Source organism: Microtus ochrogaster, unplaced genomic scaffold (genome assembly GCF_000317375.1).
Source record: "Microtus ochrogaster isolate Prairie Vole_2 unplaced genomic scaffold, MicOch1.0 UNK18, whole genome shotgun sequence".
In the NCBI taxonomy this organism is placed as follows: domain Eukaryota; kingdom Metazoa; phylum Chordata; class Mammalia; order Rodentia; family Cricetidae; genus Microtus; species Microtus ochrogaster.
Genome location: NW_004949116.1, coordinates 295656 through 315640, shown reverse-complemented (window position 1 = coordinate 315640; position 19985 = coordinate 295656). Strand labels below are relative to the sequence as shown.

Genomic DNA, 19985 nt, shown 5'->3' with positions numbered 1-19985 from the left:
GACCCATTCCTATGTGAAGTCTGAGAGGTCCCCACAGGTCCACGTCTCTCCTCTGGCTCCTTGGTCTCACCTTCCTCAGTTGGGTGTTGGATCCACCCTGAGCCCTCCCTGCATGTAGTGTCAAGTAAGGATCAAGTTGTACTTTTTCCATGTAAGGAGCCAACTTTCCCAACACATCTAGTCTGTTTTTTTCCATTGCTTTGTGGGGCACCTTTAGCATAGGTTACTTGCTGTGTAACTGTGGATCTGCCTCTACCCCCAATATCTGTCTGTCTGTTCATCAGGATGTATAAAACAGTAACAAGCACAACGCTATGGTGTTTACTGTGTCTCAGTAATCAAAAAGACGAAGCCTCCCACTTTTTAAATTTAAAAAAAATTAAATTTAAAAAAATGGCTTGCTTATTTATTTTATTTATTTATTTATTTATTAGATAAGATATTATACTGTAGCCTGGGACTCACTATGTATGAAGTAGTTCAGGCTTGTCTTGAACTGTAGCAATTCCACTGCCTCAGCCTCCCATGGGTTTGGATAATAGCAAGCCATACCTGGATTTTTTTTCCTTCTTCTTTTTAACTTCCATTTGTTTGTTATCATTACTATTTTGAGTCAGTATCTCTCTTTACATCCTAGGCTAGCTTGGAACTCACTATCCTGCTTCTGCCTTCTGCATGTTCAGATAACAGGTGTGCCCCACACGCTGGCTTCACTAGAGCCTCAATCAGAGTTAGGTTAGTCTTGTAGGTTACTTAGAAGAATTAACAGCGTTGTAAGTTTCAGTAAGATCCTGGACCGCGTCTCTCTGGGCCACCTCATTTTCATCTACCTTATGGCTCCAGAGTTTTGTTTCCTCACCTGTGCATCCTTGGCAACCGTTAGCTGCTCTGTCGTCAGTTATTGAAAACGAGATGGGGTGGCTGGAGCAATGGCGCTGGAGCGATGGCTCAGAGGAGAAAGTTCTTGCTGGAAAAGTGTGAGGACCTGAGCTCAAATCTCCAGTACCTACTGAAGTGAAAGCTGGCCACAGTAGCATGTGACTGTAACCCTGTAAAACGGAAAGTGGAGACAGAAGAACCTTGGGACACTCGTGAGCCAGTGTGCCTGGTGTGTGTGGTGGCGAAACAATACCCAAGGTTGTCTTCTGCCTTGCACACGCAGATCATGGCCCATGTGCATCCACGTACACAGATATGCACACATGCATACATACAAAGATAAGGAAAAAAGAAAAAGATCTTTACAAGTTATTTAATTTACATGTGTGATTGTGATTCTGTATGTCATAGTGCTTGTGTAGAGGCCAGAAGGTAGCTTTGGGAGCTGGCTCTCTCTTTCCACTGTTGGTTCTGGGGATCAAACTCAACTCATTATATTTGCAAAGCAAATGCTTTTACCCATGAGCCCTTTTGCTAGCTCCTCCCTGTTTTCTGAAGTTTTAAACTCACTGTGAGGCCAAGGCCAACTCTGAGTGCTGGGGTTACAGGTGTGGACTTGTACACCAGTGCCATCTTGTTTTCTGGCTCTCCTTTCTGCTTGTGTGAGGCTGTGCTGTTCTGTGGCTGGTCTAGTTGGTGGAGCTCTTTTCTTAGTTCTTGACTTGTTCATCTGTTGACTTTGTTGGTTCTCTGGGGAGATGATTTTGTATCCTGCAATTAATGCCAGTTTTCAGATTTGTTTGGGTCATGGTCATAGACTTTCATTCTTGAATGTGCCACCTGACTTTTCAGGGGTCCTTTACTGACAAGTGTATTTGCTATGCTGTTTCACAGGGTCCTATGAGAGAGCAAGTCAGGAGAAATTGTCCCCTTAACTTAATGACAGCTGTGCCTGCTCAGATACCAACGGCTCTCTAGGCCCTCACCTGTGTTTGGGAAGCCAAGATGGAAAACTATTGCAGGACCTTACAGAACCCCAGAAGAGAGCAGAGATCCCAGGATTGCCCCTCTCATGAACAGTGTCAGATCTGTGCCCCCGATGCCCTATGATAGCTGCAAATACAGGGGTCAGGGTCATAGTGTAGAGGGCAGAAAGGGGCAAGGCTCAGACATTGCACAGCTGACACGGTTCACTTAGGTTCCAAGCACCATCTTATTTGATAGTAACGTGACCAAATGTAGTGTTGCTGTGGGAGAAACACCTGAATCTCTTGGTGTCTCTGTCTGTTCACACTCAGGATGCGGGGTAATTCTGCACTGAAAGACTGGTCAGGGCCCTTGGATCTAGAAGGGAGGTGGGAGGTAGGGACACTGTGTCTACATTGACCCAAACCGCAGGTCATTAGGAGACCTTCCAAAGCTGTGCACTCAACACCTGCTGTGAAGGCAGTCTCTGTGGTGCAGGTCTCTAGGGTTGTGGGTACTCACCCCACCCCACAAGCCAGTGTGTGTACATATCCTCTTCAAAGGGTGTGGTATTGGATGAGTTCCCAGAGAGAAGCATCCATGTGAGCTGATTCAGTAAACTCTCTGCAGAGGGGTCTGTGAGGGATGGGGACGGGAGGAAGTGAGAGGATCAACAGCAGGAGCGGTGCTGCTGGTTCTGTGGGTACAGTGGTGGAGGCCGCTTTCCCCAGGTCAGTGTGCCATCATTCTACAGTCGTTTTAGAAAAACGTTACTTGCTCACACATTGTGTGTGTGTGTGTGTGTGTGTGTGTGTGTGTGTGTGTGTGTGTGTGTGTGACGGTATGTTTGAGGAGGTCAGAAGACAACTTGTGGAAGTCAGTTCTCTTCTATCATGTTGGGCCCCAGGGATCAAACTCAGGTTGTCAGACTTAGTGGCAGGCACCTTTACCCACTGACTTCTCTCTCAGGAACTTGTGTTACCTTCTTAAGGCAGAGGGTATGACCCTCACTCATAAGCTAAGAGGTGGCATGGCCCCAGGACCCTGGAGTGCAGCCAGCATAGCTTTCCTGGGTGAAGGTTGTCTTTTGAGGAGTTGTAGTCTGAGGAGATGGCTTAAGCATGCTCTAGGCTGTGGGTTTCAGCAGGAAATAAGATGCCAGCAGAGACCTTGGCCCTACACAGATTGTTGGCAGGTTCTGGTTGCAAGGCTGATGGAGGAGTGCATCTGGAGGCAATGTTTCCTGAAATTTGGAGTCTGGCTTGTGGCTTCCCAAACCTGCATGTCAGGGAGTACCCCAGTTCCTGGATTCATGAGCCCAGGATTGGTGTCTTTCTTTGATACAGACATGTGCACGCGCACGCACGCACGCACACACACACACACACACACACGCACACACGCACACACACGCTATGGCACAAGGGCACTCATTGACTGGCTAGCCTCTCCGACTCCCCCATTCTGTCCCTTAAGCCTGCAGTATCCCTGGCCATCCCTAGCCCCCTGGCTGTCCATGAGAGTGGTGTTAGCGACACGGTGGCCCTTGGCCAGAAGCGGCTCCCGCTGCATCTTCCTGTCGCCGCCACCAGGCTAAATATAACCTGACACTGCACAGCCCTGGGCTGCTCCTCCGGAGACAGCCTCTGCCTGGGGGGCGGACAGGGCCAACTGCAGCCTCAGCCTCCCTGCCCTCAGTGTGACTTTGGGCTCATTTTGGCACAGCTCCTCCTGCTTGGAGTGGGGCAAGGGAGGTGACCAGGATGAGGGTGCTAGAGGTCACCTTCCCTGCAGGGACCTGCTACTCTGCCTCATTACAGCTCCAGATGCTTCTATAATGCCATCTGTCACCTCATCTGGCCCCCAGAGCAGGAATCACTTGTTCCTGTAGTATCCACAGAGAGCCTAAGCTCAGAGAGAGGTGGGTCTGTCTCCAGCACACAGCAAATGTGAGGGACAGCAAGGGTCCAGGTCTCCTGATTGTTGGGACCAACTGCCTCGGTTTCTCAGGGCACATCCACTGCTTTGTATGTTTTGTCTTGCTCTGTCTTGTTCAGATGCCAAATTAGGGTCCTATTGAACACTTGTCTCAGTCAGGGTAGGCACCAGGGACATCTTGGTCTTGTCCTAAGTGCTTCACTTGTGCTGGTATGCACAGTGAGACCATGGGGCGATGGGGAAGCCATGAAGCCTGCTGCCCTACAGGTGAGCCAGGTGAGATTCTGACCTCACCAACTTGCCTGAGGCTGTGCAGGTCATCTGCAGGCCTCCTCTCCCCAACCTGCCATAGCTTCTGCTAAGGCAGGCCTGGGCCAGTGATACCCATAAGTGGGAAATTAGGTTTTGGTGTACTGGATGGATGCCTGACCTAGGTGAGTGAGGATACCAGGCAGGGTAATGTCACTCTAAAGTGGGCCCCTTTGTGTGACCTGGCACCGGATGCAAGCAAGCCAGGGTTTGTAGTCTGAACGGGACATTTTCTGCTGTCGGAATGAGCTGAACCTGCTGCACCAGGGTCCCTTCCGTTGCCTCTTCTCTTGGTGACTTACAGTGAGCAGCATGATCTTTGAAGGCTGTTGGGAGATTAGCTGGCCTAGGTCATCAAGACCAAAGGCTCTACCAGTTCCTATAGGTATATGGTTTCTAGCATACCTGACAACCCTGTCCATATTTCTATCCTGAGCGGTCAAGGACAGGCCTAGATTGGGCAGAGAGGCTTTGTCACCCAAAAATGGGGGCTCTAAAGCCTGTCTGGAGCTGGGGGGATAAGGGTATGTTTGGTATTAGTCACTTAAATCAGACTATCCCGGGGGCCAATTGCTAAGGTTCGTCTTTCTTCTGAGTATGCAGAGCTCTCATTAGGCCAGGCTCCAAGCCTGTCATATACTATGTCATTTCATCCAGACTTTGGACCTGTGGAGTAGGTGTGATCAACCTTGTATGGCAGACAAGCATTCTGTACGGTGACTGGCCCACAGATTGTGCCACCTCCTCTTTGAGAAAGAGAATAAGACTCCGGCTTCTCCCCTTTCAGCATCTCCCAGTCCCATCCTTTCTGGAGTGCTCCCAGGGCTGTCTGCCTCTTGAATGTGGGCAGTGCCTGCCACAGAGTGGTGCTGGGTGGAACTGCAGTCTTGCCTAGCTCTGGCCCCAGGGGCCGGCCTGGAGACTGCCTCTTCCTTGGATGAGCTGGGTCACTGGTGGGATCCCAAGTAGAGTGGGAGGGAGGAACAGAGTAAGTCTGGGGTCCTGAGGCTGCATAGAAGCTGGGTAGATAGGCAATATCCCAGGATCCCTGGGGACAGCTCAGTCACTTGTTCTCAATCTTTCTTCTTAGCTGGGAACCTGATTGCCTAAGGTGACCACAACTTATCTGTTTTGTGCTAGTATCTAGCTTCAGCCATCTGTGGGCCTCCAGGCTGGCTTTCCTTCTCTTACCCTCAAGAACCCTCTCCATACTTCTAGTCAACTACAAGGTAGGGTCCTATGGGCAGGCCTGGCCAAAGAGCTGGGTTTGGAGACATGTTAGGTCATATAAGACTTGGACAACTTGGCAAGTGAGATGGTACCTCAAGATCCTACGGTGTGCTTGGTCTTCAGCTCTCTTTGTTTCCATGTACAGTACCCCCAATCTCTGTTTCCCTCAGTGATAAGATAGGGCTGGCGGTGGGTGTGTGGGTGTGTCACATTTTTGGAACAACCAGGCCTTTGATGTGATATTTGAAAAGAAAAATTCCTTGCATGTCAATTAAGGAGTGTCAGGCTTGTCCTGTGAGAGGGGCATATCTTGAGGTTTCTCCTTGGGAGAATTAAAAACAATTATTGTGAGATGCAGGGACTGGAATCACCATCTGAGATGTCAAGGGCCGAGGTAGCCATCTGAGAAGCAGGGTCCTGGTCTGTGCGTTTTCTCTTGCAGAATAGTCTGGGATAACTTGGGGATAAAGTGCTAAAGACTCCAGGTCATCATTTCTGTCCCCTTTAGGGACAGAGCCCCTAAGTCATCTGAAAGAGCCAAAGTCATCTTGGTTTTAGACTCTTTGATACATGTCCTGGTGAGCATAGTGGCTTGGAGCCTAGATCTCTGGGGCTTTTGGGGGTAGATACTGGGGTCTCCCAGGCCATGGTATCTTGGTCTCCCGCCTGAGGAGGCCAGTTCCTGCTCAGGCCGCTGCCGGCCATCACCATATTAGGACATAAACTCCAGGCTGTCTGTCTGGGTGCCAAACGGCCTCCAGCTGGGCCCAGGCCACCCCCCCCCCCCAGCTTCAACACCACAGCTGTGTGTCAGAGGCCGGAGGTCAGGGGACAAGAGCAGCTGCTAAAGGGACACCCAGGCAGAGTTCCTGAGCTCAGGGCCCTTGGGTAGGGTAAGAGGGTCCTGGCTATGGTGAGTGTAGGGTCTTGGGTGGGGCAGAGAGCTCCCCACAGGCTTTCCTGGGTCTTGCCCTCACCTCTGTACCAGTTTGTCTGAGTGGGTTTGGAGGCTCTCATTTCACAGAGAACCCACAGCTGCTAGAATCACTTGTCTGCCGTGGTCTCACTCACCTACCCAGCATGTCTGCACTGTGGTTGGCCAGTGTCTCCAAGAGCCAGGGCCCTCGCAGCTGGCTGACCTGGCCACAGCTTTCGCTCTTCTGCACCATTGGCACTCTCTCCTCAGGCCTGACTGACAGACATCAGTGAGTTCTAGGTTTTAGTCTTCCTTTGATGCCAGTCGCCACCCCTCCTGCACACCGGGGCCAGTGGTCAGAGTAAGGGGAGGGACAGAGGGCAGAGAGACCAGCCTAGGGAGGTTCCAGGACATAGATGTAAGGGAGACAGAGGCTTGTTGATAGGGCTCTCCAGAGACCATGTGACTCTTTACTTCTTTCCCAACCTCCTTCTTCCTGACTTTCTTTTCCATGTCACTATACCGCTGTCCCACTGACACCATGGTCCATCTCTGGCTTCCAGGGCACATTAGTTATTCTAGGTGTTGGGCCCTTCAGAAGGGATGTGACCATGGGGAGGCAGAGAAGCCAGATGAGCAGAGGGGAGCCTGGATGATGATGGACAGGAGTTGACAACCTGTCTGGGACCCTGTGAGAGGGCCAGGATGTCATTTTACCCTTCTGATTCATCAAGGAGGACTTCCTGCAGGTGGGACTCTTAGCTTGACCCTGGCAGGGACATTGCTCTGAGTCCATCTCAGATCAGCAATCACCATGGAGGGCATGGTGTTCCTCTGAGAGCCCAAGGGAACTGGTGGGCTTGTTTGGCCTGCTCCAGGGACTCTGAGGGAAGGAAAGGAGAGTCAAGAACAAGAAGGTGAAGAAAGATCTCATATCAGCATTTCTCAGACTTGGTGAGGGATCAGGGTTCTTGGTTTCTGCCATGTCTCAGTCCAGTACTTCCGTGGTGTGGAAGACTGCATGCTTGGAAACTGTGGCAGTCCCAAAATGTTAGAAAGTTTTTGAAACTCTTTATTTCAAGTTGCATAATTATCTTGTGGAACTAGACAATGTCTGGGAACCAATCTAAAGAGAACTGAGGCAAGGCAGATACAGTAACCAACCATCTGTAGTGTTCACATGCTAGGGCTTGCTCATACAAGCTTGAGAGTGACGACCGTTCCATTCTGTATGTGAGGAAAATGAGGCACACGGATGTTGGACAGGTTTTTTTTCTTTTTAAATAAATGTATATATCTTTTAGCAACAGAGCTAGGACTGGAGTCCAGAGATTCTGGACTAAAACATGGGGTCCTGGCCCTTGAAGGAGGGAAAAACAAAGGCACATTGAAAAGATGGGGATATAGATGAAAACATAGAGGAAGAAAGGACCACAGCCAGAGAGAGAAGGTGAAGACAGGGAGAGAGGACTGAGAAACGAGGTGAGCAGTGAGTGAGTTGGACAGACAGAATGAGGGGAGAAATGCAGAGCTTGGCAGTCTGGCACAGCCAGGTGCAGGATCTGCTGGTCAGGAATTGCAGGTGTGGGCTATGGGGGTGCGGTAGAAGTGGATGGGCTCTTTTGGGTTCAGAGGTCCATCCTGGTCACTTTGTGTCCTACCTGTGTGGTGAGGAAGATGTAGTGTCACCGTGGTCCCTGCCCTCCCTCCTCTGCAGGGAGCTGCTTCCTGTGTCTGGTGGATGTGGTGCCTGTGAAGAATGAGGATGGAGCTGTCATCATGTTCATCCTCAACTTTGAAGTAGTGATGGAAAAGGACATGGTAGGGTCCCCAGTTCGTGACACCAATCACAGGGGGGCCCCCACCGGCTGGCTGGCCTCTGGTAAGTGCAGCCAAACTCCTGAGCCAGCTCAGGATTGAATGTTGCTCATGACCCTGGTTCTGTGGGAAGGGAAGTAGTTAGTATGTGTGTGGGGGGATGCAAGGAGCAAGGAAGACCTGGTCAGTCCCACCTGGACCAGGACGGACAAACACCTGTGCAGCCGCAGGGCCCAAAGTCCTTTAGGCAGAACACATGTTTTCTAGCCTTGCCTTTTGGATACTCACCCAGCACCCTGGAGGAATAATAGGTGCTTGCTTAAGCAGCACTAGCCATCGGCTCATTAGAAAGCTCTCCTCATGGACCCAGCTCTTCTGTGGTCTGGCCAAGTCCCAACAGTGGAGGTTAATGGAGGAGAGGATGGGAAGGCATGCTGGCCTTGGCTGTAAACATTTCCCCTGGTTGGCCCAAAGGCTCAGAGACTCTGCTTTCCCCAGATGGCACTTTTTGGGTTTAATTAAAACAGCAAAGCTCACCTCTTGGGTTTTAGTGATCCTAGTTCTATGGATGCCAGCAGGGTGTAGGAGAGAGCTTTCGGCATCACTCCCCGCTCACTGTGTGACCTTTAGTGACCCACTCAAGGCTTAGACCAATCTCTGAATGTGTCCCAACCAGTACAATTGTGGAATCATGAAAGAGTTCACAAAGTCTGCCTAAAGTGCGGTGGGAAAGGGCAATTGATGACAAGCTTTAGATAGAATTGTCTGGGTTTGGGAATCAAGCGCTGTGCATGGACTGGAGTGAGGGCCTTCCACTGTCAGGGTCTCCAGTTCTTTTTGGTCAACCCTCACTCCATAGGCCTCCCTTCCCCCTACAGGTCGAGCCAAGACCTTCCGCCTGAAGCTGCCTGCCTTGTTGGCGCTGACTGCCAGGGACTCATCTGTGCGGACAGGAGGCATGGGCAGTGCTGGAGCCCCTGGAGCAGTGGTGGTGGACGTGGACCTCACGCCTGCAGCGCCCAGCAGTGAGTCCCTGGCCCTGGATGAGGTGTCTGCCATGGACAACCATGTGGCAGGGCTTGGGCCTGCAGAAGAGAGGCGGGCTCTGGTGGGCCCAGGGTCTGCTTCGCCAGCGGCCAGTGTCCGAGGCCCTCACCCATCACCAAGAGCTCAAAGCCTCAACCCTGATGCCTCAGGTTCCAGCTGCAGCCTGACCCGGACACGCTCCCGAGAGAGCTGTGCTAGCGTGCGCAGGGCATCCTCCGCCGATGACATCGAGGCAATGCGGGCTGGGGCACTGCCCCCTCCACCCCGTCATGCTAGCACTGGTGAGGGTGCAGGCCTGGGGGACCCTACTCCAGCTCCTCACTTCCTGTCTGCCAAGCCTTCCCTGTCCCAGACCCACCATTTCCTCTTTCTCTTCTACCTCTTGGGTGCCTGGGAGTCTGGGAGATGGAAATCCCATTAAGAACTTATTTAACCTCATTAAGTGACCTTTTACTCTGTTAAGTATCCATTCATCTCATCGCATTCTTCTACTCTCAGAGCCCTTGCCGGCCCAAGGGGCTGGCTGTCCCAGGACATCCCGGAACAGGGATGCCCATGGAACTAGAAAGAGACAAGAGAGATTTAGAGGCTCCTGACACTATCTGATCCTTTCTACACCTTTCTCCTGCCTTCCCTTCATGGTGGCATGCTTCCTTAAAGCTCAGAGGGGGCGAGCCCTTGCTTGTTTTCATGGGTCTCCTGAGCTATCCTGCTGCGTATTGTCTCACCCTACAGTGAGTTTGGTCTCATTGTAGTCTTTGTGTCAGTGGCCTGGCTCCCCATCAGCTCCTGGCCTGCCCATCTGACCAAGCTTTGTCTTTCTATCCCAGGGGCCATGCACCCCCTGCGCAGTGGCCTGCTTAACTCCACCTCAGACTCGGACCTCGTGCGCTATCGCACCATTAGCAAGATCCCCCAAATCACCCTCAACTTCGTGGACCTCAAAGGCGATCCTTTCCTGGCTTCACCCACCAGTGACCGGGAAATTATAGCTCCCAAGATAAAAGAGCGGACCCACAATGTCACGGAGAAGGTCACCCAGGTAGGTGTCCGTGTACATGGTTCTCTGCTCACCTTGGAGGGGTTGGAATTGGTGAAGAAGGCCAAAGTTGTAGTCAGAGTGGGGGTGGAAGGGCTAGTCAGTAAGGGAAGCTGTTCTGGGGGTGGGTGGGGAAAATGCCTGAACTGGGGTATGAGATGAAAAGGCTTTTAGAGAAAGAGGCTGGTGGAGAGGGAGGGAGGAAGGGAGGAGGCTTTAGGAGGGCAGGTGTGGATGAGCGGTGGATGGGATGTGCGACTCCTGGGTACAGGCTGAAGACGAGGTCCTTGAAACTAGGACCTGGGAGGCCATGGTGGGTGAGAGAAGGCAGTCGGAGAGACGGGAAGGACGTGTCTGAGGGGATTACCGGACAACAGGAGAAGGCCTCAGTTAGAAAGGACTACACAAGTCAAGGTCAGGAAGGCCTTGATTCTTGTAGGTCCATGTGGTGTACCAGGTGGCTTAGGTACCTGCCGGGTCCCCCCTAGTGTGGGAGAGTAGGGTTTCTTTCTGGAGGTTGGTGGGGAGTGCTGGTGATGGGTATAAAGCTGTCAAGGGATTGAGTTCCTGTCTCCTTGCCCAGAGAAGAACACGGGCTTTTGATTTCTGTGCCTTAGGGCTCCTCTGGTCTTCTTGTCCCTCCCTGCAGTGAGGTGGGTCACAGCACCTCCACTGCCCACTCAGTCATGGCTCCTTTTCATCTTGGCAGTGGCGAGGTCTTAGTAGTGAGAATCTCAGGAGAGGAGGGGACTGTTGCTCTATGCCGTGCTTGCCTGGAGCAGCTGCCCTATGAGGGAACTGCCCAGCTCTGGACTCCCTTGACCAGCCTTCTGGCCGTATTCCCATGTCTCTGGCTCTCTGGGTTCATGCCAGGTCTCCAGCCCCTTTGCCTTGCCTCCAGAACACGCCCCTCACCCCATAGCCTTTATCTAGCGCATCCATCTCCCTCTCCTGTTCCTACCTCCCTCTTCCCACCTGGGTGCCGGGCATCTGCCCTGTTCCTGGACCCAAAGTGTGAGAGCCTACGGAGTGTGGGTCTTTGCCTGTCGGTCTGTGTGACTGCGTGTGGTGCCCCTGCCAGTCACCTGGCATCTCTCCATCTCTGGGTGTCTCTGCCTGACTTTGGCTGGCTCGGCACTGGACTGGCGGGGCGGGGGTGTTGGGGAGACCATTAATCTGCGGTGACAGGCCAGGCTGCCGGGTGGAGGGGGAGGGGCTAGGGCTGCGGGAGCGGCTGCAGCAGGAGCCTAGAGCGGGCTGCGAGGGAGGGGGCCGCTGGCCGGGCACGGGGCAGAGGGCGGGCACGGGCTGGGCGGGGGGTGAGGGGGGCAGGGTGGCGGAGTGGGGGTGGGAACCTGGGAGGAGGAGGGGCCGGCCAGCAGAGGCGCTTACCGCTCGGCTGCTAGGCTGGCGGCAGGCGGGCACAGCACAGCACCCTGGTAGCGGGGGGCCCACACCAAGGGGCCATGTGCAGCAAGAGCCAAGCAGGCAGCTGTCCATACTCACTGCTCAGGAGACCCCAGCCCCAGGGCCTAGCCCAGCCATTCTGGCTTCATGCCAGAGGCGGTCTTGGCTGCCCATCGGCCAGCCTTGGGCTGGCAGCCTGGACTGGGACTGCTGCTGGGTCACAAGTGAGGCACTAGCCGGGCCCTAGGGCCCTAGGGTAGTCAGGTTGGGGGGAACCAAGTCTTCCATGGCGGTCCCAGCAGGGAAAGAGAACAGGACAGGGGCTCTGCAGCCCAGGGCCCAGAAAGGCCGGGTAAGGCGGGCAGTGCGCATCTCCAGCCTGGTGGCCCAGGAGGTAGGTGATCCCCTCAGCACCCTATCCTTTTCTTGGGCTGGGACACTGAGGCCGGTGGGGGTGTGGCCCAGAGGGATCTGGCTGCAGTTGGGGAGAGGGCTTCTGAGAAGGACAGATTGGGAGCCCTGTGTTCTTCTGTATGATCCACCCCTGAGCTCCTCATTGCTTTCCTCCTTGGCCGCTGGCTAGGTTCCCAGGGTTTCCCTTGCCTTGGCAACCCCTTTGGTATGGCTTCTGTGGCCCACAGTCTTCTAGTTGATAATGTAAACGGAATAGAGAGATACCAGGAAGCAGATAGGTGTCTAAAGAGGATGTGGGAGTTGGAGGGAGACAAGGAACCATCAGACCTGGGCCAGACCTGACATAGGTGCTGGGCTCCCTCGCTCTGGGACTCCATGGTGAGCACTGGAGGCTTGGCTTACTCTGCAGGGTTCTGGAGGTGGAACCTCAGAAGAGTAGGGGTCAGAGGCTGCTTGATGGGCAATAAGGAGAGACAGACCAGTGCACTGAGGCATGGCTCACTTCTTCAGGGCATCCTGGTCCCTTGTCCCCTGGGCTGGTGACCGCCCCTAGGAGCCACCTCTCTGCCCTACTGGCTCTCCTGCTTTAGAACCTGGAGGTAGCTCTGGGTGATTTTAAGAATCCCACCCCTGCCACTATCACTGCTATCCCTGACTCGCTCTGTCTGGGCTCCTGGGCTCCTCCCCGCTGGAGAACAGCACAGGTGAGAGTTTTCCTTCCCAAGGTGAAGATCCAAGGTTGAGTCAGTCTTTCCTAGGACAGCAGATCACAGGGATTATAGCCCTGGCCTGCGGCCATGTGGTAAGCCAGAGGTTTCAGAGATAGGTCTGGATAGATTGAGTTAGCAGGTTTGGGCCTTGTACCCCAGACTTTCTGTATATAGGAATGCAAATGTGCACTGGGGCTGTGGGCAGACCCGGGGGACAGGGTCACTGATGTGTGGGTGGCCCAGCATAGCTCCCCAGGCACAGAGAGGGGTCCTGTGAAGTGACAGCTACCTCCTTTTGTTCCTCGTCTGTGGGGTCCTAGCCTGTTCTTTTTTGATACATGAAAGACACTAACCTCACGTGCATTAACCCTCTATTTTAATGAACAAGCCCTCAGGCTGAAGGCAGGGCAGACCTAGGGTCTGTCTCTGACCAGAGTCCTGGTGGTCATTCCCACCCCATCTGGTTTCTTTGAAGTCTCTCTCCATCCCAGGCTGGCCAGACTCCTCCCCAAGACTCATCTTTCTTACTGGCTCCTTTCCTTGTGATATTCTCTAAACAGCCCACCTGTGCAGATAGGCTTAGGGGATTCCCTCCTGAGCTTGAAAGAGAGTCTTTGGGATTTCATCGAGCGTAGAGGTCCCAGGCTGTGGGATGTAATGCTTCTGGGACAGGGCTAAAACTCTGGGGGTGGGGAAGGCTAGATTCTGGTTGCAGGGATGGCAGGGTCCGAGGCTAGAGGGATTGGGTGGGGATTCTGGCTGAGTTTGATGTCTACCAAAGGATTCTAAGGAATGGGTGGATATGGGGGCTTCTGACACTTGGGAAATCTAGTTCTCCCTGGTTTGGTTTGGGAGCAAGAGTGGTGAATGTGCTTGCTGCCCCTTGTCCCTATGGGTGAGCCTCCCCTTATCCCTATGGGTGAGCCTCCCCTGCCTGACTGTTGGGGAGCATGTGCTTTCCCTTGTCTGAAAATGGGGTTCTACACAGGCCAAGGGTGCACTTCTGAGCCATCCTGGGTGTACATCTCTCTGTATACTTGAGGTGTCAGGTTCTGTCCCCTGGGTCCCTTTGTAAGAGTGTGGGAGACTTCTCTGGGACGGGGTGGAGAGGGACCTGAGAGAGAAAAAGCAGCAGCAGGGAAAAGGTTCCTCCCCTGAGGGAGGCCAAGGGGCCTGAGAATGGTGGCTGGCGCCCTTGGACAAGTATGAGCTTTGAGGGAACTGCAGTGACTATTTTATGTGTTGGGACTCTGGCTCCCGGGCTCACTGCCCAGCTGGGAACTGCAGTCCTTGGAACATATTCTGGACCGAGACAGGGGAGCATGTGTGTTAGTTTTGGGGCTATGGGACAAGACTGTAGGTGCAGGTTGCATAGTCTGAGGATCTGGCCTGCTTTGCTGATTGGGAACAGCGTTAGGACTTCCTGCATTATGGCCTAAGTTCAAGTATTTTGGGGGCTTGTTAGAGTTGTGTGGAGCCAGCCAGGATGTCCCCCTGCTGGATGGCATTCTGGGAACTGTAGTGCCTCAGTCTGAGGGTAGTCAGTTGCTATGGCTACTTGGCTGAAGGATGAGCATTCTGATGAAAATGTATTCTACTTGGCCACAGTAAGGATGACACCAGCTTCTGCTTTGAAGTTCCATGACCGTCATCATCCACCCCTTCCCTCACTGCCTAGGTTCTGTCCTTGGGAGCCGATGTGCTGCCTGAGTATAAGCTGCAGGCCCCAAGAATTCACCGTTGGACCATCCTGCACTACAGCCCCTTCAAGGCTGTGTGGGACTGGCTCATTCTGCTGCTGGTCATCTACACGGCTGTCTTCACACCCTACTCGGCTGCCTTCCTGCTGAAGGAGACTGAAGATGGGTCCCAAACCCATGACTGTGGCTATGCCTGCCAGCCTCTGGCCGTGGTGGACCTCATCGTGGACATCATGTTCATTGTGGACATCCTCATCAATTTCCGCACCACCTATGTCAACGCCAATGAAGAGGTGGTCAGCCATCCTGGTCGCATCGCCGTCCACTACTTCAAGGGCTGGTTCCTCATTGACATGGTGGCTGCCATCCCCTTCGACCTGCTCATCTTTGGCTCTGGCTCTGAGGAGGTGGGCTTAGCAGGAGACAGCATAGAGAAAAGAGCCAGGAGGGGGTAGTGTGAAAGATAATGGGGAGGGGGATACTGCACAGGAAAGGAGGGTTCCTAACAGATCATGCTTGTTCACGCACAGGGTCATAAGGAGCCCCTCGAAGAGGCTCTTTTTTTCTAACTTGTCTACTGAAGTGGGGGATATAATTTTCTAAGGTACACAAAAGTGTCCTCAAAAGCTAGTTAGAACTCTGGTCTAGCACCATAAGGTGACTGTTGGCCCTTTGGGAGCCCGTTTCCTCATTCTCATCATGGAGACCCTTACCATTTATCTTGAAGCTGGCACATAGAATAACAACATGCGTGCTGGGAGCAGTGTGGGAGGCACTTTACACCAGGTGGCTTTCATTATCATTGAGCGCTTCCAGGAAGAAGCCTTTTATGGTGTCACCTCTGTACCCTCTACTACAGTGCGCCTTACTCATGTGCCCTCACACTGAACATGCCCCCTCCTCTAGCTGATCGGGCTGCTGAAAACTGCGAGACTGCTGCGGCTGGTGCGTGTGGCTCGGAAGCTGGACCGCTACTCGGAGTACGGAGCAGCGGTGCTCTTCCTGCTCATGTGCACCTTCGCGCTCATTGCGCACTGGTTGGCCTGCATCTGGTACGCCATTGGCAACATGGAACAGCCTCACATGGACTCACGCATTGGCTGGCTGCACAACTTGGGCGACCAGATCGGCAAGCCCTACAACAGCAGCGGCCTGGGCGGCCCTTCCATCAAGGACAAGTATGTTACAGCACTCTACTTCACATTCAGCAGCCTCACCAGCGTAGGCTTCGGCAATGTCTCCCCCAACACCAATTCAGAGAAGATCTTCTCCATCTGCGTCATGCTCATTGGCTGTGAGTGCGTCCTGGAGGCGGGGTGAGGGGCGGAGCCATGACTGGGTAGAAATGATAGTGAAAGTCCTAGGATGGAGCAAAGTGGCTATCGGAGCTCCCTGCCCCGCCCCCTCCTCTTCCCCTCCTAGACTCCCGGGCTCACAATATAGTCTGGAGGCTGGGATACCAAGGCAGGAAATGCTGAAGGTTGGCGTGTGTTTGAGCATGTGTATGTCCACTCTCAGACTGAGACGTGACCGGACCGCGAGTGTCGTTGACCTGGTGCGGGGCCTGAGCAGAGGGTCCCCGTGGGCGGGCGGGGTCCCTGCGGATGCTGACGGCCCCACTCACCCACGCCCTCAGCCCTCATGTATGCCAGCATCTTCGGCAACGTGTCCGCCATCATCCAGCGGCTCTACTCGGGCACGGCCCGCTACCACACACAGATGCTCCGGGTGCGGGAGTTTATCCGCTTCCATCAGATTCCTAACCCACTACGCCAGCGCCTCGAGGAGTACTTCCAGCACGCCTGGTCCTACACCAACGGCATCGATATGAATGCGGTGAGGCACCAATGGGTGCGGGGGCACCCTCGTGCATCCAGCATGCCTCAGATGGTTGTAATTAGTACTGAGGAACCTTAGAATTACATAGGCTATTGATCCGTGAAACTCCTTCACCTGGAGTTCTCCCACTGGAAGAAGCCAGGTCTTTCACACACCCCACTACAGCTGGAGGTGGGGAACCAATTGCTGCACTTCCACATAAGAACTTGGTCAGGCTGGAAACTTAGGTACTGAGGGGTTCTGGGCTCCCAGGGCTCTGCAGAGGATGGAATTGGGAGGAGCGGGTTTTCCCTGAGCCAGAAGTGTGAGGCAGTGGACTGGTGTTTGGGCTGGGTGCCAAGAGAGTATCCTGAACCACCCCCGTTTTTAGGTGCTGAAGGGCTTTCCTGAGTGCCTGCAGGCTGACATCTGCTTACATCTCAACCGCTCCCTGCTGCAGCACTGCAAACCTTTCCGAGGGGCCACTAAAGGCTGCCTGCGGGCCCTGGCCATGAAGTTCAAGACCACACATGCACCACCAGGGGACACATTGGTCCACGCTGGGGACCTGCTTACTGCCCTCTACTTCATCTCCAGGGGCTCCATCGAGATCCTGCGGGGTGATGTCGTGGTGGCCATTTTGGGTATGGGGTGGGGATGCCCAGTGAGAGACCTCAACCCAATGAATACACTGGGGGTGTGGGGTTGCTGGCAGGATTCTTGGGCTCTTTTATCTCATCTGAGGGTGGGCTTTCAAGGCGGGCAACAGAAAGGAGCCCTGCAGGACCTGGGGCTGTTGGACTGAGAGACTACCTAACCTCCCCTGACTTGAGGGAGCATTAGGCTCTACCCACAGGCAGGCGCCTTCTGTTTCCTTGAAGCTGAGTATCATCTGGCAGTGGTGTGGGAGGTACCCAGGTGGAGACTGTGCATTCAGTTTCACTAAGGACACAGTTCCCTAAAGTTTCATATAGCATACATGCCCAGAGGAGTCTTGTTTCTTTCCTGTCCCCCACCTATGGCCACTGTGGGTGTGGCCTGCACTTGGACACTGGAGACTTCTTGTCCTCCCATGCTCTTTCTGTGGTCCTGCAAGCATCAGACTCTTGGCTATGTCACTGTAGGGCATTTTAGATTTTTATTTCACAGTTCAACCCAAACATGTATACTGCTCCACAGTCTACTCCCTTTCCCACTAAATCAAGTGTTGCTACACATGTGTGTATAGTTTGGTCTGCTGTGCTTGGCTGTGCTAAGCTATGCTGTCCCGTTTTCCTTTAGTAAAACAATACTGGTTTTGATTAATTACTGTGTTGTCAATTATAGTTTGAAGACCATTGTTTTTAGGGCACTGCAGTTGGTTAGGAGGGCATTTAAGGGTAGAAGTAGGGTTATCCCAAGGAAGTCATGGCTATAGGCAGAGCTGGAACATTCTGGGTGGTTTCTTCTGGTTGAATAGTTGCTGAGAGACTCCAAATCCCTGGTCCCTTCTGCTGGCACCTCTGGCCACTAGCGCTGCCCCCATACATTAAGAGCCTTGGGAATATGGGCTGGCTCATGCTTCCTTGACTGTGTAACTAGGAACTGGATGATTGGAGATGCCCCAAAGGAGGGTGCCTGCTACTCTCCATGCTGGTGACATAGGCTGAAGTCTTTGTCTTCTCCATGGCCTCCAGGGAAGAATGACATCTTTGGAGAACCTCTGAACCTGTATGCACGTCCTGGAAAGTCCAATGGGGACGTGAGGGCCCTGACCTACTGTGACCTGCACAAAATCCATCGTGATGACCTGCTGGAGGTGCTGGACATGTACCCTGAGTTCTCAGACCATTTTTGGTCTAGCTTGGAGATCACCTTCAACCTTCGAGATGTGAGTGGGCCATTCTGAGCTGGCCTCATCCCCAAGAGAGCTGCTTCTTGTTGGGAGGCTGCTCCTTCACTGTGTGACTTTGAACATGCAGCTCCCCTCTTGTTTCTCAGCCTGTCAAGTGGCATCGCAGTCAAATCAGGCTCTGAAAGTCCTAACTTCAGCTCGTTCAGGGATATGGACAGAGGGGGAAAGATTCTTCCCTTCAACCCCAAAGACCCAGCCCTACTTCTCCATGTTAACGAAGGGGTGTAGCTGGCCCTCGGTCAGCCAGGAAGGGAGCAGCAAAGGGCCCTGACTCTGCTCTTGGTTGCAGACCAACATGATTCCAGGCTCCCCCGGCGGCAGCGCGGAACTAGAGAGCGGCTTTAACAGGCAACGCAAGCGCAAGCTGTCATTCCGCAGGCGCACAGACAAGGGTGAGGTGGCCAAGGGGAGGGCAGAGGGGAGTGAGGGCAGGGTCAGGCTGTGCAGGCTCCACCCCCTGTCCTGCAGACTGAGTGCAGTCCTCCAGCGCACTCACCCTCTGTCCCTCCCTTCCGTTGTCCAAATGCTGCCATCTTTTTATGCCATGTTTGAACCATCATCTTCTTTGGAAAGACCTCTCCTACCTTCTAGGACAAAGGCTGGGCTTTTGGTCTTCATTAGGTCTGAGTGTTGCCTGGCAGGCCTTGAGGAGGGAGGAGATGGGAGGGGTTGCACGAACAAAGGAACGTGAGGGGCAGGCTGGCTACAGAGACCCAGAAATCCGGAAGCAGCAGTGTCCTGCTGGTGCTGATGAGCCAGGGCGTGGCAGGGGCGTCCTCAGGCAGGTGAGAGCAGGGCAGGTAAAACAAGAGATAGCCCTGCTCTTTTCCAGGCTAGCTCGGCTTCCCTCATCCCCTCCCCGTTTTCCCCTCTCTCTGAGGTTTGTTCTCTGTTTCCCACAGATACAGAGCAGCCAGGGGAGGTGTCAGCCTTGGGGCAAGGCCCTACCCGAGTCGGGGCAGGGCCAAGTTGCCGGGGGCAGCCGGGAGGGCCATGGGGGGAGAGCCCATCTAGCGGCCCCTCCAGCCCAGAGAGCAGTGAGGATGAGGACCCAGGTCGCAGCTCCAGCCCCCTCCGCCTGGTGCCCTTCTCCAGTCCCAGGCCCCCCGGAGAGCCCCCAGGTGGAGAGCCTTTGACAGAGGATGGGGAGAAAAGCAGCGACACCTGTAACCCCCTGTCAGGTAGGGCCTGGGCTGGGGGAGGGGTGGGCGTGGGGGCTTCCTGGATCTCACACCTCCTTTCCGGCTCCAGGTGCCTTCTCTGGGGTGTCCAATATTTTCAGCTTTTGGGGCGACAGTCGGGGGCGCCAGTACCAGGAGCTGCCTCGATGCCCTGCCCCAGCCCCTAGCCTCCTCAACATCCCATTGTCTAGCCCTGGTCGGCGTTCCCGGGGCGACGTGGAGAGCCGGTTGGATGCACTCCAGAGGCAGCTGAACAGGTAAAGGGGGCCGCCCAGGGAAGTGGGTGCACTGTGGGAGAACTCGGGTCTTCTCTGGGTTTCTGGTAGTGTTTTGGGGATGCTCTGTCTAGACCTGTTTATGCCGGGCAGCTGGAGCCTCTCCTTCCTCAGCTGGTTGAAGAGGGAGCCAGAGCTGACTAGCAGTGTTCACTTGCCTGAGTGCTCTTTTTCCTTCTTGCCCCAGGCTGGAAACCCGGTTAAGTGCAGACATGGCCACTGTCCTACAGCTGCTACAGAGGCAAATGACACTGGTCCCTCCTGCCTACAGTGCTGTGACCACCCCTGGGCCTGGTCCCACATCCACATCCCCTTTGTTGCCTGTCCGTCCCATCCCCACTCTCACCCTGGACTCGCTTTCTCAGGTACACTCTGGGGCCCGCTCCCAGCCCCACCCTTTCTGCCCGAGCGCCACCCCAACAACCACTTTGTTACCTCCCTACC

The 19985-nt window shown here is 54.0% G+C and overlaps 1 protein-coding gene across 3 annotated transcripts in view; it reads left to right on the top strand.

Moving 5' to 3' along the window:
- Positions 1-19985, top strand: part of Kcnh2 (potassium voltage-gated channel subfamily H member 2) — a 31822-nt gene that overhangs the window by 10290 nt on the left and 1547 nt on the right. The window contains exons 3-14 of one of the 3 annotated variants that reach the window (XM_026789404.1): positions 7956-8120; positions 8935-9384; positions 9934-10145; positions 14352-14780; positions 15280-15667; positions 16010-16209; positions 16583-16811; positions 17868-18061; positions 18375-18477; positions 18988-19266; positions 19337-19523; positions 19729-19906. In XM_026789404.1, the coding sequence (XP_026645205.1) occupies positions 7956-8120; positions 8935-9384; positions 9934-10145; positions 14352-14780; positions 15280-15667; positions 16010-16209; positions 16583-16811; positions 17868-18061; positions 18375-18477; positions 18988-19266; positions 19337-19523; positions 19729-19906 (3014 nt within the window). Of the gene's footprint in view, positions 1-7955; positions 8121-8934; positions 9385-9933; positions 10146-11562; positions 11944-14351; positions 14781-15279; positions 15668-16009; positions 16210-16582; positions 16836-17867; positions 18062-18374; positions 18478-18987; positions 19267-19336; positions 19524-19728; positions 19907-19985 lie in introns of those variants that run through there. The other 2 variants (XM_005367403.2, XM_005367405.2) reach the window with 2 other exon arrangements.